General features: G+C 34.5%; 1 protein-coding gene across 2 annotated transcripts in view; it reads right to left on the bottom strand.

Annotated features, from left to right (window-relative positions):
• RBBP8 (RB binding protein 8, endonuclease) overlaps positions 1–18,493 on the bottom strand; it is a 93,639-nt gene that overhangs the window by 54,349 nt on the left and 20,797 nt on the right. For both annotated transcript variants that reach the window (XM_036741240.1, XM_036741242.1), the window contains exon 4: positions 15,020–15,115. In XM_036741240.1, the coding sequence (XP_036597135.1) occupies positions 15,020–15,115 (96 nt within the window). The remainder of the gene's footprint in view (positions 1–15,019; positions 15,116–18,493) is intronic.

Below are 18,493 nucleotides of genomic sequence, written 5' to 3'. Positions count from 1 at the left end.
ATTTCCCTCTTCAGGTTTTAGTAACTTCTCAGTATCAGCTCATTTCATCTAATGTGGGCTTGGTGATGACACTATTTCTTACAACTGCCCCTGTATTGGTCTGCAAAAATTGTTATGTAACTTGGAGCTCAAGGCTTTACTGACTTTTAAAAAGCAGCGTAAAGCCCTTGCCTATAACCAGTGAGATCTGCCAACAGGAATTATTATTGCTAACGTTGACAACACTCTATTAAACCATGCTGCCTCTCTCTGAACAAATGCAGTGTGCTGCAGATGGCACTAGACCTAGATTCTAGTCCTAATTCTGCCATTCAACTATTTTAATTTCTCCATTTTGTAAAATGACAGATTTTGAAGTAGATTATTAGAAAGTCTTTTTTATTACTAAAATTACACTATTCCAATTTTCCAGCTACTCTCTAAAAATTCCCTCAAAACCCAGGTCTAATACTGGGAAAAGAAACTTATCATAACTAATCTTGGACAAAGTCTGGCAAATAAGAGAAATCGTTGAAAAAAAATTCTCATTCCAATGCATATTTTGTTATAATCAATTTAGTAAGAATTGAACAAACTGCCTGAAAGCAATTTAACATTTCCAGTGCCATTATTGAGGTACTAGGAGCCTCTAGCTCAGTTTTATACTCATGGCTTATTCATGTATTATAAATATATAAACAGAACCAAGCATAGTAGAAATGTTAGTACATTTGAAATCCACACAGAAGACTTTTCTGTATTTAAAAATATGATGATGTCAAGAACAATTAATGTAGGATGTCCCAAGAATCTTAATGAAATTTTAAACTTTTTTTTAAAAGTAGCTTAAAACTACACTGAGATCCTTGAGATAACCTATATAAAGCATGGTATGTTTCAGTTTAAATTCATTATGGTTTTTCTTTGTCTTAAATCCATTATCATGTCTCCTAAATATAATTAAATGGCTCCAAAATTTGTGAGGGAATGGTATTAAAATACCTTTTGAACCACTTGTTGTACTAGGGTAATGTTAGGTTATATGACTATTCCCTGTAAGTGACATTCCTTTTCCTACTTTGGGGCATCTGTATCAGGGAATCCCCTCTGTCTGCAACACCCTCCTGTCCTCGACTCTGCTTTGTAGAATTCCTCACTTTCTTCAAAACATAGCTCGGGTGCCATCTTCTACTCTAAGCCTTTCCCAAAACTCGCCAATTTATTAGTACTGTCTCCATCTTGAAATTACTTTGTTATATTTTTAACATATTTTATATTTACTTTTGGACACTGTAATGCCAACCAAGTAAGTTCCTTGGAGGCAGAAACTGCTTCATTTTTATATTAGCACTGTGTCTTAAATACAGCAGGTGCTTAATAACTATTTTCTTAACTGAAATTTTTGAGGTGCCATGTGGACTATGAAAGAATTAGGCATTTTAAAAATGCTAATTATTAGCAGATATTACAGTTATCCCTTCTACATTGTGACTTTCCCCATTGTGGTTTTGATATATTGTGGGTTGCCATAAGAAATTAAATGGGAATTTTTGGAGAGTTTTGTGGAAGCCACATATGATTTTTACAAAGGCCAGCCGACAATAGAAAAAGTTTAGAAACCCAGAAATGTATAAAATATGTATATAGAATTATATAGTATCAACATATTTTATCTTTTAGTACCATAATACCAATAATTCTCTGGCACTAAGGGAGGATCCAAAAATTTTATATGTATTTTCCAGATCACAGGAGTGCTGTGCCCCTAACACCTGTGACATAGAAGAGATAACTGTATTCCTGGCTTGCCTTATTAAAGTCTGAGTAAAGAGACATTTATACATTAAAAAAAAAATACAGGGGCGGCTAGGTGGCACAGTGAGTAGAGCACCAGCCCTGGAGTCAGGAGGACCTGAGTTCAAATCTGGCCTCAGACACTTGACACGCTTACTAGCTTTGTGACCTTGCGCAAGTCACTTAACCCCAACTGCCCTAGCTTCCTCCCTCAAAAAAAAAAAACAAAAACAGAAAACAGTCTACTGAAAATTCCAACCAGGGGTGAGTCTGTAGATCCAAAATGGGTCAGTAACTTGTAGAGCTCAGAGCAGAACATCAATGAGCAGACTTCATTCTAGATCCAATTACTTTGGGAACATGAAAAGCTTGCTAGTCTCTGGGATGAGCTGTGAAAACAGTAGACAGGTGCATTAGGATAGAAGCTCAGTCCAGATATCACCCCCAGCAGTCTGCTGAACCCAATCCTAAAATCAAGTCCAAAGTTGAGAAGCAAAAAAAACCCCAAAAAACCAAACTAGAATCCCACCATAAAAAGGGATTATTGTGACAGAGAAGCTCAAGATGTAAACACTATAGAAGAGAATGACTTGAAAACATCTACAAGCAAGGCCTCAAAGAAAAATGTAACTTGGACACAAATCCAACCAAAATTCCTAGGAGAGATTAATGCAAGGGTTTTTAAAAAGGGTTAAAAAATGATTTCAAAAAACAAGCAAGAACTGTATACAGAAAGAAATGAGAAAAGAGATAAGAGCTACAGGGAAAAAAGATATGAAAGGAGAATCAGCAGCCTGGAATAAGAGGTACAAAACCTTGCCCATGAAAACAGTTTCCTGAAAATTAGAATGGACCATACAGAAGCTAATGACTCCACAAGACATCAGGAAATACTAAAAACAAATTCAAACGACTGAAAAAAAACGTGAAGTAGTTCATAGCAAAAACAACTGACCGAGAAAACGTATTAAGGTCAGAGCATTTAAGACTCATTGGACTATCTCAAAGCCATGACCAAAAAAATGAGCCAAGACATCATATTTTTAGAAATCACAAAAGAACACTACACATATCTCTTAGGTACAGAGGGCAAAACAGAAATGAAAGAATCAACTGGTTACCTCCTGAAAGAAAATTGCCATGAATATCATAGCCAAAATCCAGAGCCCTCAGGTTAGAGCAGCCAGAGAGGATTCTCAAGGAGCCATAATTAGCAAGATTGGTCTCCCTTCCATTAAGTTTCTTCCCTCTCTAATCGATTCTCCATAGAGCTGCCAAACAGGTTTTCTTAAAATGCAGACCTGACCATGTCACTTCCCTACTCAGATAAGCCAAGAATTCCCTGAAATTTAAACTAATTTTCAGGAGGTAACTAATTTAAGGCAGAGACTATTTTTGTTTTTTCTTTATATCCCAAGGACACAGCACAAATCCTTGGCACACAGCAAGCACTCGATAAATGCTTGTTGATTAATTACTTATTCTTGCTTAATTTTGAGGGGGGAGTAAGTATCTTAGAGAAAATATTTGCAACTAAAGATAATGTAATTTCTGGTCAGGAAAGCATTGCAGACTAGAAAGAATGGAAGATGTAGGGGTCAGATCTGGGCTCCAAATTCTGCCTTTGATACTAGGTATGAGACTTTTGGCAATTCATCTAATGTCTCTGAATTTGTATCCTAGTCTGCAAAACAGGATATAACAGTTATAGTAATAGTACCTACCTCACAAGGTTGTTCTGAAGATTAAACGAGATAGTGTGTGTAAAGTCCTTTGGAAGCCTTAAAGTTCTTTGTAAATGTTAGTTATTATTATCCTCCAATACTAAAGAAATCCAATTTGAATAGTCAAAACAATCAGAACAAAACTGACCAGAGAATAGCTTTCTGAACATATCAAAAATAAGATGAGAGAATAAAATGACTGCAAAATTCTAGATAACAGATGGCACCACTGGGGGAAATCTAATGTATGACTGAACCCAACAGTCAACCTATGCTAAAAATAATATGGGTTCCTTCCTTTTGAAGGGAGTAATTCACAATGCAATAAATGAGACTGAGGAGTCTAAGAAGTCAAAGGGAATAAAAATATATTTTCAGTTTTGAAACTAGCATGTCCCACAAAATACTGCCAAAATAAAATGCTTCTAAAAATTTAAAAATATTTAAGTTTTCTAATTAACTTGCCTATTTTTTAAATTAAGATTCTGAGATGGATCCTAATTTAACTTCAAGTCAACTAAGTCTTTATATGTTTTAAAAAGCACTGCTCATGATTTAGCATGTGATAGAGAAATAAAAATACAGATTTCTCTATGAAAAATTGTTAAATTCCATTTCATGTAATATAATTTAAAAAATAAACTTGATCAATATATTTTGCTTTTTAATATCACCATAGTTTCTCCCCAGCATTCTCCCCCTCAGAGAACTTCCTTAGTAAAAATGCAAAAATGTTTATGGCCATTTTATTAATACCTGTTTGAATTCTAACATAGCAAAATGAATTATCTAATAGAAAACTTTTAAATGTATGTTTCATCTCACATTATTGATAGAATAAAATAATTAACATTAATAAAATAGAAATTGCTTTAATGGTGCCGTGATATGAAGACTACCTCCACCAAGGCACATTACAGCCCCCATGCCTTTCCATTACTGTTGTTGTTGATAAGAACAGATTACTACAAAACTCTGTTACTTTTTATGTCTCCTAATCTTCAGTTGGTTCATTCTAGAAAACAAGAGTATAATTTTCCAATTAAATTCTTGTGATAAATGGCGGCTGCTGTTTATACTCTTCCTCCTGCCCCAAATCTGTTTCTTATATGTTGCCTCAACATTGCTTTGGCTAAAATGGCTTGCTTGCCAGTTGGTTGGAGCAAAGTCCATGGCCTCTAGGCAATGGCAGAGCCAGTGGCCTCTGAGGCACTGATATTCCCAGAGCTCCTCATGATCTCAGTCATCCTTGACTCTTCCCGTTCCCTCACTCCCATATCCAATCATTCTATTTCTATACTGTTGGACCTAGTGTTTTCTTTCCAATGATCCAGCCATCACCATAATTCAAGTTCTTAACCCTCTTGTTTTGATGAATAACTTCCTTTTTGGTCTCACTGCTTTCAGTATTTCCCTCTCAATCCATCTTCTATCCAGTTGTCAAAATAATTTTCCTAAAGCATGACTCTGATCATGTCACACCCTGAGTCAAAAATCTTCAACAGCCACCCATTTTCTATAGGATAAAATACAGCCTCCTTAAAATCTGGCATTTAAGGTCTTCTACCATCTGGTTCTTACCTACACTTTCAGCCCCATCTCACATCACTTCTCTGCACAAACCCTTGTAGCCAAACTAGTCTGCTAGCCATTTGCAGAATTCAATAGGTCATCTCCCACTTACTGTGCATCTGTACAAGTTGCTCCCCTCCCCAACCTGGAATGCAATCTCCTCATCTTCACTTTTCAAAATTCTTATCTCCCTTCCTTCTTCAAGACTTAGTTCAGGTATCTCCTCCTCCATAAAGCATTCCTTGATCCCCTTCCACTTGATTATTTTTGTTCTCTTACGTCAGTTTTTCTTGCACGGTTCTTACTGGTGTGTATACATTATTTGTTTCACACCACATTCTACCCTATAGAATGCAAGCTTCTTGAGCAGAGGGACAACCTCTTGAGAAAAAGGACCATGTGTACTCTCTGTATCTAGAACAATGCCTTGCACCTGGGTAGACACTTAATGTCTACTGAACTGCATTTGAATATTTTCTCTACAATGTATTTCAAATTCCAAGTCAATGATCTTAAGAGACCACAATGAAAGTCACATAGTAATCTATGAAACATTTAAGTAGGTCAAGTGTTCAGATTTGTATTATTGGGGGAAATTTACAAATAGGTGGGATCACAGATCCATCTGGGTGCTGAGTAAGTCCTAACTATGTGGAATAGGGAAGTAAAAGTAAGAATCATGTATAATCTCATCTCAGAATAAAACAGACGGGAAATGTTTGGTTTGCCATCATTCTATTGTAAGGTACTTGAGGCAAGGAAATAGTAAAGTCTCCATCTTTTAGATCAGTGTGGACTTATGTTCTTTTAAAATGGTATAGAAAAAACTGGCTACAGTGTACAGATTCTCCATCTCAATGTGGTACAAAATTAAAATTACACTTTGGCAAGCTAAATAAAATATAACATAGGCCTTTAAGCTACAATAAAGGAAATGCACATTCCTATTCCTCAAGCAAAACAATTCTATCTTTTAGTTACATAAAATATTTGTGGTATTCTTTATGTTTATACTTATATTTAAAATTCCAAAATAAATATAAGATTAAAGTATTTCTTTACTAATCTCCAACAAAGATACTGTTAAACTTTTGCTGATGGATGGACAATTTGAAGCATTTTTCTAATAGACCTGTATTTTCATTAAATCTTCAGCATCAGAATTTTTGCAACAGTTGATAACTTGGTATTAATGCAATAATAAAAATAATAGACTTGATATGGATGAATAAAAGCTACAGCTAGAAGTAAACTAGTAGACAAAGAAGCCTTTTGAAACATTCGACAATTACTTTACTAAATGCTATAATTCTGGGTATTAAGCAACATCCTGTTGCCTGGTTAATTTGCCTCTAAAAAGTGAGTAGTTTGTGTTTCAGTAGAATCCTACTGTTTTTCTGAAATATTTCTCATCAAAAGATATAGTGTAGTTAAAAAGAATATGAAAATGCCATCTGTTAATGTGAAGGTAAACCTGTGGCATGCCCTGTTTCTGTATCGGTGTGATTAATCTGGAAAATCCAAAGGAGGCAGCCTTGAGAAAAGGTCTTTTTAGTTGAAACAAGAGGACAAAGAACCCCTTCACATTAAGCCAGGGCATACTGTATTCCTACCATAGACCTTGGAATTCAAACCTAAATCGATGTCAAAAATACATGATTTCTTCTGTTCATAAAGTGAGACTTAACTCTTATCCTCTTACCTACCACTCATTATTATTATGGCTACCTGATGAGTTTTGTTGTTCAGTAATTTCAGTGGTGTACAACTCTTTGTGATTCCCTTTGGGGTTTTCTTGGCAAAGATAACGGAGTGGTTTGCCATTTCCTTCTCCACCTCATTTTATAGATAAGGGAAACTGAGGCAAAGAGGGTTAAGTGACTTGCCCAGGGTCACATAGCTAGTAAGTACCTGAGGTTGGATTTGAACTCAAGTCTTCCTGACTCCAGATCCAATGCTCTATCCACTGTTCCACCTAACTACCTGAGAGTAGAAGACAAAAGGAACAAGAGTAGTTTGAAGGGCTGGGGGTAGGGTGTGGGGAGAAGCCTAATCACATTGCTTAGAAAAGAAAAGCATATATTTTCCTTTATGCAAGTGTGGTCCTAGGGACAGGGGTCAAGAAGCTTCTTCTTTGGAATTAGAACTACTCCTGGCTAGTAAACGTATTAAGTTACAAGCTACAACCCAAAAGAGCGCTCTTGACTGCTTGTTCTACTTCACTGGAGGGAGTAGAAAACAGATATGACATAAAAACCACCTACCTGAATTATCAACTGCAAATGAAACTTCAAGAGGAGCTTCCAATGATCAATAAAAATGCATTTGGTGTGTATATACATGTGTATATACATACACACCAAATGCATTTAAGAAACTATAGTTCATTTGGGCTATCTAAATGGTTTAGGAAAATTGGCATGAAAGTGATGGCAAATCTACCAAGCCGGGAAGACTTCAGTGATAGGCCTCATAACGTTCTGCATGCCTGTCATTAAAGAGATAGCCTAGCTAAACTCAGAAAGGCTTATCAATTCAAATTGAGCCATCAGTAAGTAATGTAATTAATATTTTCCAACTACAACTTCAAAAAACCATCTACCTATGACATAGATGGGCTGCTATCTGCACTGTTGGAGTGAGTACCCCATCCTCAATGAGATCATAGACCCTTGAAGTTTCCATCTTTAGATAGCTTATTGGCACTTTTCATTTTTCATTTTTTAAGATTTAGTAAAGTACTTGGAGTTCCTTGATAGAAATACCAATGGTAATGGGATAACAACAACAGCTGATCTTCTATAGACTGTCAGTGTTATTTCATGTGATTCTCAAACAACATAGACACTACAGGTATTATTATTCTCATTATACAGAAAAGAGAATCTGATCGGTTTAGTGACCTGCCTTTCAGTCAAAGATTTCAATAAAAACCATAGAAATTTAGAGCTGACCTTTAGAGGTCATTTTATTCATCTCTTCCCCATCTTTTTAAGTTAATTATAACCTAAGAAGTTAAGGGACTTGTACAAGGTCACAAAGATAGCAATGGCAGAGCCAAGCCTAAGATCTTTGATTTTCTGTCTAATGCTGAAGTCCTTGCAAACATTATTGCAAGAATAGCAAGCCTTTTAAAGAGTGGGTAACAAATTTCAGAATAAATATTTAGACATTTAGCAAAACTACATATAACCTTTTAAAGACCTTGGCAGAACTATACTGCCTTTATAAGCTCATTTTATTATACTCTTAAACACTCCATAAAACTTTAATGACTTACGCTTACTCTAAAGGATTAAATAAGTTAACTAAAGCACAATTTAACGAAACATTAAATCATCTACTCTAAAGCTCCTGAAGATCTTTTTTTTGAGTGAGAAATACTTTTTTCCTAACAAAAACAAGACAGTTGAACCTAATAACTTCACAAAGTTACCAACCATTATATTACAATATAACAAAGCTTTGTGATTTTGTCAAGTAATGGAACTCCTTCCTCTGAAGCAGAGTGCAACTCATCTTTAACATAATAAGAGGTCTTAGAGAACAGCCTGATAATCAGAGAGGTTAAATGGATCATTTTACAAGTATTGATTAGGCACCAAATATGTGCTAGGTATGGGTAGCTAGGTAGGAGTATCAGGCCTGGAGTAAGGAGGACTCATCTTCCCGAATTCAAATCTGGACTCGGACATAAGCTGTGTGACTCTGGGTAAGTCATTTAACCCTATTTACCTCAGTTTCCTCATCTGTAAAATGAACTAGAGAAGAAAATGGCAAAGTACACCAGTATCCTTGCCAAGAAATCCCTCAAGGCAGTGTCATGAAGAGTCAAACATGACTAAAAAATGACTAAACGACAAAATGTGCTAGGCGGTGGACACTCAAAGACAGAAATGAAATGGCTCCTGCACCAAAGAACTGGACTTTCTATTGGTGAAAACAACATGTAAATATATATATATATATATATATATATATATGTATGTATGTATGTATGTATGTATGTATGTATCCCCAAAATCATATACACACATATATTTATTTTTGGATTGCACCTATGATTTCTTCAATACAGAGATCTCCTATGGAACTTACTTCCCAACATTTGTTTAAAGAGTTGCCTAAGGTACTAAGAAGTTAAGTTACTTGCCGAGAGTCACATTAGATGTGTCAGAGGTGGGAACTGAACTAAGTCTTTTTGACTCAAAGGCCAGCTCTCCGCTGTTTAATACTGCCTCATATATAATAGATACATAACAGATACCAGGACAAGTATTTTTTTAGCAGGGAAGTGGGGAAGGAATTAGCAAGTGGGGAAACAGAGGTTTCCTATAGAAGGTGGTGCTTGAACTAAGACTCTAAAAGGGAAAATGAGAAAGGAATTGATTTCAGGCATGGAAGACAAGCTGGTCAAAAGCTATCCATATACCCTACCTAGTGGTGACTCCCAAAGCAGGTCTGAATTAAGTTTTGTGAGAAAATGTTTTCTCTCTAAACAATAATTTCATATTATCCTTTCTTTAAAGCTAATCTTAATCATTTAACAAGTATTTAAGTGTCTACTATTATGTACAAAATATAGTAATAGACAAATGCTAGAGTCAGAATCACAAAACTTCTGTCCTTCCTCTAAGGGAAATGACAGTCAAGTTGAATAGGCACAGAACAGAAAAAACAACTAATGAGGAATCCTGATTTAACACCTAAGGAAACATCTGAGGACAAGCTGGTATAGACTACATACTGAAAGTATAGAGGGAATGCAGCAGGGTACAGTGGAAAGATCACTAGAATGAGAAGAGCCCTGGGTTCAGTCTCAGGTCTGACACTATAGCTGTGTGATCCTGGATATGCCACTTACCCTCTCTAAGCCTCAGTCTCTTCATCTACAAAGTGGGAATGACATCAATTATACTGTCTACCTCACAGTCATTACGAGAGATTTTCTTTGTAAACCTTAAAGCATTATATAAAAAGTTAGTATAAGGAAAGCTTCATGCGGGAAGATTTGAAGGACCTGTATCAGCAACAAGCAAGAAAAAAAAGAATTTTACATGGAGGGAAGAACATGTCTGTGAAGAATCTGCCACTGCTCTCCCTCAAAATTATATTGGCTATAACCTCTACTTCCCTGCAGATCAAAGGGTTACCAAATGTGAACTCAATCAACATTTTTTAAGCATCCTGGTGTTAGTCCCTGGAAATACAAATACAAAAACTGAGGCTATCCCTGTCCTCAAGGAACATACATTTTATCTCTGAGGTATATGTTCACAGATTAGGAAATACAATATATATACAAAATAAATACATCACCTTATTCTCAGCACATAAAGCCTACACTGGGATGACCAGAGCAGAAAACCAAGACCAAAAGGAAGCGAGCAGTTCAGTCACTCTGAAGCTCAAGAGCCTCCCTGCAGGCTAACAGTGACTAAAATTCAACTAGCATAAAAGGCAAAGAACTTCCAGAACTCAAGATCAGGATGGCAGTAAACAGACTTCTCCCCATTTTGGCAACACTGAAAACTTGCAGGCCCCCATATTGAGCTGTGAAAACAGCAGAAGTTCAGGCCTCCCAGAAATAGAACTCCATATTAGTATAAAGCCCAAAGTTGAGAAGATGGAAGAATGAACAAACAAAAAAGAAGCCAACTACAAAGAGCTAAGCTCAAGTGACAAACACAGAAGAAAACAATGACTTGAAAACATCAAATATAGGCTTAAAGAAAAATGCAGACTGGATGCAATCACAGCAAGAATTATTAGACAAAACAAGCACTAAAGAGATAAGAAAAAAACTGATTTTTAAAAACAAATAAGAGCAGCTGAGGAAAAAACTAGAAAAGGAATGAGGGCTATCAAGAAAGTTATGAAAAGAGAATTAAAACTCACTGAAATATATACTTATTGAAGAAAAGAATTCCTTAAAAATTAGAATAGGCCAAATGGAAGCCGACACGTTTAGATGTCAAGAAATAATAAAACAAAAATAAAAGACTGAAAAAAATGGAACAAAATACAAAATATCTGACAGGAAAAACAACTGACTTGGAAAACACTGAGGAGAACTAATTTAAGAATCCTTGGTCTACCTACTTAAATACAACAAACAAAAACAAAATCCTTGACATCACCTTAAGAAATTATTTTAAAGGAAAACGGCCCAGATATAGTAGAATCAGAAGGCAAAGTAGAAGCAGGAAAAAAAATCCATCAATCATGTCGGAAAAAAAGATCCCATAATGAAAGTTCCCAGGAATACTGTAGCCAAAATCCAGAACTCCCAGGTCACATGGAAAATACTGCAAGCAGCCAGAAAGAATTCAAGTACTGTGAAGCCACAATTAGGATCATGAAAGATTTAGTAGCCACCACTATAAAGGAGTAGAGGGCTTAGAATCTGAAATAAACAGTAAAATTGTAAGAGTGGGGGGGGGGACCTCAATTTAACCCTCTCAAGCCTAAAGCTAACCATAAAATAAACAAGAAAGTTAAGCAAAAGGAAAGAATTTGAGAAAAATTAGATGACAGACCTCTAGAGAATATTATATGGGAACGGAAAAGAGTACAGACAGATTTTGCTTAATGTATGTAAGTGGACTGTTCTGCACATCTCTTCCTTCCCTTGGGGGGTGGGGGTGGGTGAGGGAAAGGTGTGGCCCCACACCCTCTGTGACCTAGTGCCAGAGCACTAATGTGTAGAACCCTTGGCATAGGGCTGCATAGTGCACAGGCATTGCTGATAGCATGAGGTCTGCCTGCCGGGGAGGTGAATTTGCATAATGCAAATTTAATTAAAACAAGAACTATCTATATATCTATTTCTCAACTGTATCTGGCCCCTTCACAAAAGTTTACATGTATTAAAAGTAAAAACGATCTCACAAACAAATGTAGAAAAACAGAAATATCAAATGCATTTTTTCTGACCATGATGGAAATAAAAAACATTTGATAAAAGGCCTTTAAAGCATTAACATTAATTAAAAATGAAATATTTGTATTTGTGTTCTGGCCCTTGAGTCTAAAATAAAATGAAATAAAAAGAAATGAAATATTTAATCCTAAAGAATGGGTAGGTCAAAAAACAAATCACAGAAACACTCACTAATTTCAATAAAGATAATAACAATGAGACAACAAACCAAAATTTGTAGGATACAGTTAATGCAATACTTAATGGAAAATGTGTAACTCAAAGCAAAAAAGAGAAAGAGCAGATCAATAAATTCGGCATGCAATTAAAAAAGTAAGAAAACCAACAAATTAAAATCCCCCAATTAACCATCAAAATAGAAATCCTGATGCTTCAAGGAGAGATTAGCAAAACTGGAAGTAAAAAAAACAAAAAAAAAATAGAACTAGGAGTTGGTTTTTAAAAAAAGATAACTACTGGCTAACAGAATTTTTTAATGAAAGAAAACAAAATTGCCAGTATCAAAAAAATGAAAAAGTAACCAAATGAAGGGGAAATAAAAGCAATTTTAGGAGCTATTTTGCCCAACTATATGCCAATAAAACTGACATCCAATAGATGAATATTTACAAAAATATAAATTGCACAGATTAGCAGAACAGAATAATTAGAACACTCAAATAATCTTATTTTAGAAAAAGAAATTAAACAAATCACAACTGAATTCCCTAAAGAAAAAAACACCAGGACTAGATGGATTTACAAATGAATTCTACCAAACATTTAAAGAACAATTAATTCCAATGACACAAATTATTTGAAAAAACAGACAAAGAAGGAGTACTACCAAATTCTTTCTATGACACAACTATAGTCTTAACAACCTACAACAGGGAGAGACAAAACAGAAAAAGATAACTACAAGCCAATCTCCCCTATTGATGCAAAAATTTTAAATGAAATACTAGTGAGGAGATTAAAACAACATAACAAAAAAAAATTGTACACTATTACCAGAGTGGATTTATATGCAGAAGGCAGAGATGGTCTAATACTAGGGAAACTATCAGCATAACTGACCACATTAACAACAAAAGCAACAGAAATCATGTAATTATTATAATAGGCACAGAAAAAGCTTCTGGCAAAATGCAACCCCCATTCTTGCTATTAAAAAAAAAACAACCTAGAAATTATGGCAATAAATGGAGCTTTCCTTAAAGTGATAAGTATCATTGATTTATAACCAAGAGCATGCATTATCTGTGACGGGAAAAAGCCAGAAGCTTTTTTAATAAGATCAGGGTTGATTCTGGAGACAAATTTGGAACTATGCCCAAAAGGCTATAAAACTGTACAAACCCTTTGATCCAGCAATACCACTTCTGGGGCTGTATCCCAAAGAAATCTTAAAAAAGAGAAAAGGACCCACATGTACAAAAATATAGCAGCTCTTTTTGTGGTAGCAAAGAACTGGAAATTGAGGGGATGCCCATCAATTGGGGAATGGCTGAACAAGTGGTGGCATATGAATGTAATGGAATACTATTGTGCTATTAGAAATGATGAGCAGGCAGATTTCAGAAAAACCTGGAAAGACTTAGATGAACTGATGCTGAGTGAAGTGAGCAGAAAAACCAGGAGAAAACTGTACACAGTAACAGCAACACTGTGCAATGATCAGCTATGAACACTTAGCTCTTCTCAGCAATACAATGACACCAGACAACTCCAAGACTTGTGATGGAAAATGCTATCCACATTCAGAGAAAGAACTGATGGAGTCTGAATGCAGATTGAAGAATACTATTTTCACTTTGTTTTTTGTGGTTTTTCCCTTTTGTTCTGATTCTTCTTTCACAACATGACTAAAGTGGGAATATGTTTAACATGATGTACATGAATAACCTCTATCAGATTGCTTGCTGTCTTGGGGAGGGGAGAAAGAAAAATTTGGAACTCAAAATGAAAGCTGAAAACTATCTTTACATGTGATTGGAAAGAATAAAATACTATTAAGTATAAAAAATTTTAAATAAGATCATTGTTTAAGTATTATTATTTTTAGTAGTAGTATACTAGTAATACTTTTAGTACAGTATTAGTATTAGTAATGTACGCTTTAACAGTGAGACAAGAAAAAATATTGAATATAAACAGTGAAAAAACAAAATGATCATTTTTTGCAGATGATATAATGGTTTATATAGAACCCCAAAGAGTAAACTAAAAACTAATCCACACAAAATCAGCAGTGTTTCTGTATGTTATCAACAAAACCCAGAAGGAATAGCTAGAAAGAGAAATTACATTTAAAATAGCTACAGACAGTACAAAATACCTGGTAGTTCACCTGCCAAGAAATACACATAGGAACTAGATAAACACAATTACAAAACCCTTCACTCACATAAAGTCAGATCTAAATAACTGCAAAAATAGGTTTGCTCATGGGCAGGCTAAGCCAATGTAATAAAAATGACAATGCTACTTTTTTTCTTGTAATGTGGCTAATGTACAAATTTTTTTCCATGTCTGTACATATTTATAATAGGTTTTCTTTTCCTTGTCTTCTCAGTGGTGAAGGAAGGGGAGAGGCTATTGGGAACCGAAAATAAAATTTTAAAAAGATATACTATTCATGTAAGCAAGGGACTAGAAGTGGGGTAGAAGAAAAAAAGGGAGGCAACTGTGTATCTTCTGTTTCAACAAGAGAAGTAGATAAATGCTATGAGACATGTACAAAGCAAAAACAGAGAAGTAAGAGATTATTTATAGCCTGGTAGAATGAAGGGAGGAATCAGGGAACAATCTCTCAATCTTTGGTACTATAGCCATGATACTGTTTCTTCACTTGGGGGGCAATTCTTTTTCAGAATCTATAGAGGAAAAGGGGCAAGAGAGAGGTGGCGGTGCTGGTGGGGTATCAGCTTTTAATTCCAAATATGACTAAAAACTAAAGAATGTATTTACATAAAAAACATTATCTCTATTTCAAAATATACTTTATAATCATTTGTAAACTCACCGATCTTCCAGAACTTTAATGGTGTCATGAAGGGCTTTCTGTTGCTCTCTCAGTTGTTGATTTTTGGTAAAAAATTCTTCCAATCTTTGTGCATCTCTTGAGAAAAAAAGAAAAGAATTATTTTTATGAAACCAATAGCCCTTAGAGGTCAAATATTATTACTAGGGAGTTATAAGGAATTGTTTAACTTTTCTCTCATTTTATTAGAATTTTGCTGCTTTAAAACATGTGAAATAACTAATCAGACAGAGCTTGAAAACAAAATTGTACAGGGTTTTAATAAGAATGGATAAGAATGATAAAATAAGAAGATAAGAATGATAAAAACTACCTTAAATTCCAATGCCTTCTTATTGGTTTTTCCCAAAGGGTTAAGTGATTGAAAAATATTTATTTATTAATATTAAGGGCATGAAAGGTGTACAATATGAATGATTTTCAGATACTAAAAAAAATTAAAGAATGACAGCTTTCCATTATTTATAATAACTGCTATAAAGTTTCGACTGTACGCAATCGTAACTTCTAAAATACATAAAAACTCATGATACAGCTGACTCTTTTAAATTGTTGTTTCCAGTTTAGCAGAATAACCAAACATTTTTTAATTTTCCAAAAGACACATTTATGCCTATGCAAAAATTTAGATCATGAGCAATAGACCACAATTTGTAATTTTAGTAAATCTCACAAAAATCAAAGAACTTAAGGTTTCAGAATATAATCAAATTCATATGCAGGATTATCTTTTAGCTTCTGTGCTACTAGATATCTTCTCCTTTAAGTGCAACATTAAATCTAAATGGCCTTAAAAGTGCTGTTATACACACACAAACATGTACACAGACACACACACCACCCCTCCAAATTACACACCAAATTACAAGTCTATATATTTGTTTATAAGAATTTACATATTTTAAGTGAAAAGTATTTATCATAAAGATATTTTTATAACTATGAACATAATGAAATACACTTTACATCACTGTTTTACTTTCTGGTAGCTAAATATTCTACTATAATTCAGAACAAAGAATCAGCAAATATTTGTCTTAAAACTAAACTATGTTACAAAAGGTAAACAAGACAGCTTTAAAAGTATAAAACTTGCATCTCAATTACTTGATCAATTATTTTCCTCAACCCAGTTGTAAAAATAATGGTCTTTGTGTATATTTATAAATTCCTTAAAGGGATAATATGATAACCCAAACTATCCAAAAAAATCAGGCATAAAAAATTTTCAAAGACAAATGAGTCTACCAAATAGTTCAAGTAGATGAAAATAATACACTAGAGCTTTGTTCTAACAATTAGAATATAATGCCATAAAAGGGACCCATACTGGAACCTATCCAAATTGGGTTAACTATACCAAAAGAATTTTGCTTTAAGGCAGTTTTATCTATAAACTTATCCCAATGTATACATTCTCAGAATGTCATCAAACTGATGACTCAGTATAGTTCTCTGGGTTAAATGGCTATTTTGTTGAGTCAATGGAGTATTTTGCATTCTGTTATATAACAAATGTACTAGTCATATGTAAAATGTTATAAACAAATGATAAACTGTAGGTGCAAAATTATATGTACATGACTTTAAAGTAGCAAGATTGATTTGACAAGCCAAAACACAGTTGCCTCATCACTTTAGTAGATCAAGAAAAAGAAACTACTCTGAATAAAACATGTAGAAGACAGTTAAATCATTATGAACCTGACTCACCACAAAGAAATTGTCAACTGTGATAAAAATAATAAAAAAGTCAAAATTCTTTTCCCATAAATTGCATCTTAAGACAGAAAAAAAGTATTTAACAAAATTTTTATTTATTCAGAGTCCTTGTTTACACCTTTAAACATCCACCAGTAAAAGAAGGGATTTTCTTGAAAAGAAATTTGTAAGAAATCTTGCAAAAGAGATTTGTAAATGCAAAGTAGATTAGTCATAACAGAAACTTCAGAAGGTCCAATAAAATCAACATAGCTATACAGAAGCTAAAGCACTAATATTTAGGAAGATAGAGGTCATCTTTCACTTAAGATTGCAAAAGAGATGACCTCTTTCATTATTTAACTATATGGATTATAACTTATTAAGTACTTACTATGTACAAAAGCACTACGCTAAATGCTCCCAAAGAGATTACAATTACAATCCCCCAAATTTTCATCTCCCCTGACAAAATCAGTCATGTCTATCAGTTTATTAAAAAACTAAGTTCAATTAATCAACAAATATTCACCAAGTACCTATTCTAAGTATATTACTGTGCTAAGTGCTGATGACACAAAGACAAAAATGGAATAGATCCCGGCAATTCCAAGTCAGCATGGCTTATGATCAAAATATAAGTGTCGGGCAAGAAGCCTCTGGAAACACAGAAAAAGTCATACTCTTGTCACGATGGCATTTAGCAGTGGGTGGAAACAAGACAAAAAGGACTAAAATGAGCAGAAATCCGGTCTCTGGGCTGGAAGTAGTCTTAATGTGCTCTGTGGAGAGTAGAATCTCAGTAGTTCTCTCATTTCTCAAAGTAGCCACTTACTTTTGCCAGGTATATGACCCCTAGGGTCACATACTATTGGTACATAGTTACATAGTACTTAAACTGCAGTTACTATATAGCCAGTCTTTTTTCATACCTGGGATGTTATTCATAGACTTCATAATATTTTAAGCAAGTCATATAAAGTGTCATATCCAAGTATAAAGGACTTTTCCTTATATCAATAAAAAAGGGGTTATCTGGGCAGGGGCTGCCATTGTCAGGGAAAATACACATTAGCATTTTGTTTATAAAATTCAAAAATTTTAGTTACCTAATTTTTAATTACAAATGAGCATCTATAGTCTGTAAGTGAAAATAATTTCATTCAGATAAAGTGGTAAGAAGTAGGAAGTCAAAAGGTAGTCTCCAGTGGCATGCCCTAGGGTTTTGTGTTTGGTCTTCTGTTACTTAACATGTTTATGTAATCAACTGGATAAAGTCACAGAATGTTTATCATATCTGCAGATGACACATACCTAGGAGACAAGATTCAGAGAGCTCTCAGACAGGTTAAAACACTGGACATGGAATAAAATGAAATTCAATAAGGGTAAATGTACTCTTACATTTAAAAAGTCAAGTTCACAAGTTCAAGATGGAGAAGTTAAGGCTAGACAAGACTGTGCCTGAAACATGGGGATTTTAGTGGATTTGGAGCTCAATATGATCACTAAAGTGATCTTAAGCTGCCCTGAGAGATCTGGTATCCAGGAATCAAAAGGTAACAGTCTAATTTTATTCTGCCATAGCCAGACTACATCTAGATTGTTTTGTTCAGTTTTAGGTACTACAATTCAGAAAAGACATTGACTAGCTTGAGAATGTGCAGGAGAGAACTACCAGAATAGTGAAGGGACTTCAGATTATAATATATGACAACCAGTGTAGGAATTGGGAATATTTAGCCTGAAGAAGAG

The sequence above is a fragment of the Trichosurus vulpecula genome, chromosome 1 (assembly GCF_011100635.1).
Source record: "Trichosurus vulpecula isolate mTriVul1 chromosome 1, mTriVul1.pri, whole genome shotgun sequence".
NCBI lineage: Eukaryota > Metazoa > Chordata > Mammalia > Diprotodontia > Phalangeridae > Trichosurus > Trichosurus vulpecula.
Note: the sequence above shows the minus strand (reverse complement) of the source record. Positions and strands in the feature narration are given on the sequence as shown.